General features: G+C 35.3%; 1 protein-coding gene across 1 annotated transcript; it reads right to left on the reverse strand.

Annotated features, from left to right (window-relative positions):
- Nucleotides 1-1039: 1039 nt before the first annotated feature.
- LOC147005705 (uncharacterized) lies at nt 1040-3469 on the reverse strand. Its single transcript, XM_085831864.1, has 4 exons — nt 3421-3469; nt 3156-3216; nt 1491-2008; nt 1040-1407 (listed from the first exon to the last, which is right to left on the reverse strand). The coding sequence occupies exons 1-4, from the start codon at nt 3452-3454 to the stop codon at nt 1040-1042; spliced, it is 981 nt and encodes a 326-aa protein (XP_085687990.1). The 5' UTR covers nt 3455-3469.
- Nucleotides 3470-3996: the final 527 nt, after the last annotated feature.

Consider the following 3996-nt stretch of genomic DNA (forward strand, 5'->3'; position numbering starts at 1 on the left):
TTTCATTGTGAAGACTCTAGAAATATTCAAAAATCTTCACCATATTAAATACACTCAGCATTTTGTCTACATTATGTTTTCTTTTGTGTCTTTGAATATGACTGACAAATGAAAGCAATATCACATGGCTTGTAAACATAGGGTTCCTCACCTCTATGTCTTCTTTTATGTATTTGAAGATTTTAATCTTCAAGGCTTTGTTCATTTGATAACTTTCATGGGGTTTCTCTCAACTATGTCTCCTTTTATTTACTTAGGGACTACTGTGACTTATAAAATGTTTACCACACTTCTTATATTCATAGGGTTTCTATCCAGTGTGTATACTTTTGTGTTGGGAGATGACACTTTTGTACAATTGCTTTACCTAATTAGTGTTATTCAGAGGATTTCTCTCCACCTCATGTTCTTTATGGATTTGAAGATGATTGTGATGTAGAAGGGCTTTAAAACATTGCCAATATTCATGGGGTTTCTCTCCTGTACTTGTCCCTTTATATATTTGGAGGCCACTACCTTTGTAAAAAAGGTGTAAAAGCACCATTGCAAACATTCAAAAATCTCTCTCCTATACGTGTTCTTTTATGATTTTGTTGATGACTGCTTTTTGAAAAAGTTTAACCACATTGGTTAAAATCAAAGCATTTCTCTCAACTATATGTGCTTTTATGTGTGTAAAGACTATTGGTTTTCGAAAAAGCTTTACCACATTGGTTACATTTAAAAGGTTCCTCTCCTCTGTCTAAACCTTTCTTACTCTCTAGTCCTCCTTCTCTCTCCTCCCCCCCCCCCTTTCCAAAAAAAAAAAAAAGGTTCCTCTTGGTATATGTTCATTTATGTACTTGGAGATCAATGCTTGCTGCAAAGGCTTTATAATAGATACCTCCATAGAGTTTCTCTCCTGTATGGTCTTTTCTCTTTAAAGGTCACTCCTTCCTGCAAAGGCTTTACCACATTGGTTACATTCATATGGTGTCTCTCTTGTATGTGATCTTATATGGCATTTGAGACCACTGCTTCCTACAAAGGCTTTACCACACTAGTTACATTCATTGGGTCTCTCCCCTGTATGTGTTTGTTTATGTTTTTGGAGGCCACCACTTCTTGCAAAAGCTTTACCACATTGTTTACATTCATAGGGTTTCTCTCCTATATGTGTTTGCTTATGGATTTGGAGATGACTGCTTTCTGCAAAGGCTTTACCACATTGTTTACATTCATAGGGTTTCTCTCCTGTATGTGTTCGCTTATGGATTTGGAGATTACTGCTTTGTGAAAAGGCTTTACCACATTCTTTACATTCATATGGTTTCTCTCCTGTATGTGTTCTCTTATGTTTTTGGAGATTACTCCTTTGTGAAAAGGCTTTACCACATTGTTTACATTCATAGGGTTTCTCTCCTGTATGTGTTCTTTATGGATTTGGAGAGTATAGATTACTGCAAAGGCTTTACCACATTGGTTACATTCATAGGGTTTCTCTCCTGTATGTGTTCGCTTATGGATTTGGAGATTACTGCTTTGTGAAAAGGCTTTACCACATTCTTTACATTCATATGGTTTCTCTCCTGTATGTGTTCTCTTATGTTTTTGGAGATTACTCCTTTGTGAAAAGGCTTTACCACATTGTTTACATTCATAGGGTTTCTCTCCTGTATGTGTTCGTTTATGGATTTGGAGAGTATAGATTACTGCAAAGGCTTTACCACATTGGTTACATTCATAGGGTTTCTCTCCTGTATGTGTTCGTTTATGTTTTTGGAGGTCACAACTTCTTGCAAAGGCTTTACCACATTGGTTACATTCATAGGATTTCTCTCCTGTATGTGTTCGCTGATGTACTTGGAGGTTAGTCCTTCTTATAAAAGCTTTACCACATTGGTTACAGTCATGGTGTTTCTCTCCAGTATGTTTTATTTCATGCCTTTGACTATGTCTCTCATATGCAAAGGCTGTACCACATTGAATAATCTCAGAGGGTTGCTCTGCAGAACAACTTCTTTCATGCCTGCAAATACAATTGGCACATGTGAAATGTTTCTTACATTGATTATACTGATGAGTCTTTTTATCTGTATGAATTCTTTTAAAATTTGATTTCATTGAAAAGGGCAATCTACTATTAACATAATATTACTTTGTTTACAGTCAAAGGAGTTCTACTAAATTATGGATTGTTTTACATCTTCAAGGATACATGAAATGGGAACAGTACTGATTATCTGGCTCACATTTATAACATACATTTTCTATAAAAGGTTACTCACGTATTTGAAAAACATGAAAAACTCACAGTGTTTGCACAATGATTGCATTCACAAATTTTGTTATCATGAGAGTAATACTACATTTGGATTATGAACAAATGCAAAAGAAAAAAAATTCTACTGCCTTAATTCTCATTACTATTTTCAGCAGTTTGAGTTGGTAAATATCCCCAGCAATGTTCGGAAACAAATTATTTATAAACTTATAGCACATTTAGAATGGTGCTCAAAGTATGTTATACTGCATATCCTCTAATTGTTCTGTAAAAGTGAAAGGTATGTAGCTTCTTTCAATACCCCAATGCTCACAAGGCTTGTATCTTTCCTAACCTTTGACATCCACATCAAAAGAGAATAACAAGTGAAAATTCCATGTTACATTCACAGCTGACTTTTTTTGTCACAGAGATGTGGTACAGAGATTAAGGTTTTTCTACAAAACCATTCTTGAATCTTATGAACTGTTCATCTCACTAAATTTAGCAATGTTATTACAAGTATATCATTAAGCTCAAATATACTATGGATTATTTGCTGAATACTAGGTTTTAGACATATACTTGTCACCTAATCACTGTGTGTTGGTTTTGCAATAACTAAGCGATATAAGACTGAAGACACTCTCACTTGTACAGCATGGCTGTACTAGGCTTGATTTAAACAGTAACATATCTGTTAAGCCATTATTTCTCTGTCTTTGAACTAATGGAATGTCTTGCAAACAATAATTACATACATGCCATAGACATATATGATTTTATGAAAGTCAGTAAACATCCATCACTGAAAGCAGTGCTTATTGTACCCTAGTGGTTTTCTTTACAACCTGTAGCACACGTTAAACTTTCATCATAGGCATTTTCTCATCAACTTGTAGAGGAAAATTACCTTCCATGACTTCTAGAAGTTTGAAAATGGTCTTCAATTGTATGTTCTTCCCAAATGTAACCTAAACCCAGTACCAGAGAAAGTATGTTACATTATTGGCAATTAAACAGTATTTAAGTTACTAACTCCATTGAACTTTAAAACCATGAGTGATTTATTCACCATATTCTTCCTCATTCTCAACTGAAATTACAAAAACAATAACAATAACAAAGAAACAGTTGTACATACATGTTATAAAGTAAATAAAAAATCACAATATTACCTATAGCTGTGAGATTCCTATAGGTCTCTAGCATCACATCTTTGTAGAGACTCTTCTGAGAAGGATCCAGCAAAGCCCACTCTTCCGGAGTGAAGTTCACCTTCACGTCATCATAGGTGACTAAATCCTAAAAGATCCCACATTAGTGTACCTTAAAATATGATACAGACAACACTGTAAAGATGTACTTCAAAATAAATATTTGCTGAATGCCCTGCCTACCCACATAGTATTTTTATCCAGTCTTTCACAGTTAGACAACAATACTTAAGTAAATAAATGATCTCTGGGAACCTGATGTCTTAGCATTAAGATGTTGTGTATGGAACCATGTAGAATGCTGGTAGACCTTCCACATTTTTGTTCCCTGAGATCTAATATGCAAGAGTTCCCTTAAAACTGCAGTTTCCTCTCACCTATCCATGTTACCTGTATATACAAAAGACCATTTCCATCTCCCCTCCCTTCTTCCCACATGTCCCCTTCCCTTCTTAGCCCCCAAGTATGGACAGACACCCCCTTATCAACCATAGCCAATTCTCCCGAAGAACAAGCAGTCTGTCTAAAGAAAGAGCC

Source organism: Mus caroli, unplaced genomic scaffold, assembly GCF_978045245.1.
Source record: "Mus caroli unplaced genomic scaffold, Mus_caroli_1 scaffold_2, whole genome shotgun sequence".
NCBI lineage: Eukaryota > Metazoa > Chordata > Mammalia > Rodentia > Muridae > Mus > Mus caroli.

What these genes read in the sequence shown, in the direction of transcription:
- LOC147005705 (XM_085831864.1), bottom strand. Translation starts at nt 3,454, where the DNA reads ATGCTAGAGACCTATAGGAATCTCACAGCTATAG. An exon ending in ACTTCTAGAAGTCATGGAAG is followed by an intron (nt 2,009 to 3,155) that starts GTAATTTTCCTC and finishes TTGTATTTGCAG; the next exon opens with GCATGAAAGAAGTTGTTCTG. An exon ending in CCAAATCCATAAGCGAACAC is followed by an intron (nt 1,408 to 1,490) that starts ATACAGGAGAGA and finishes CATAAAGAACAC; the next exon opens with ATACAGGAGAGAAACCCTAT.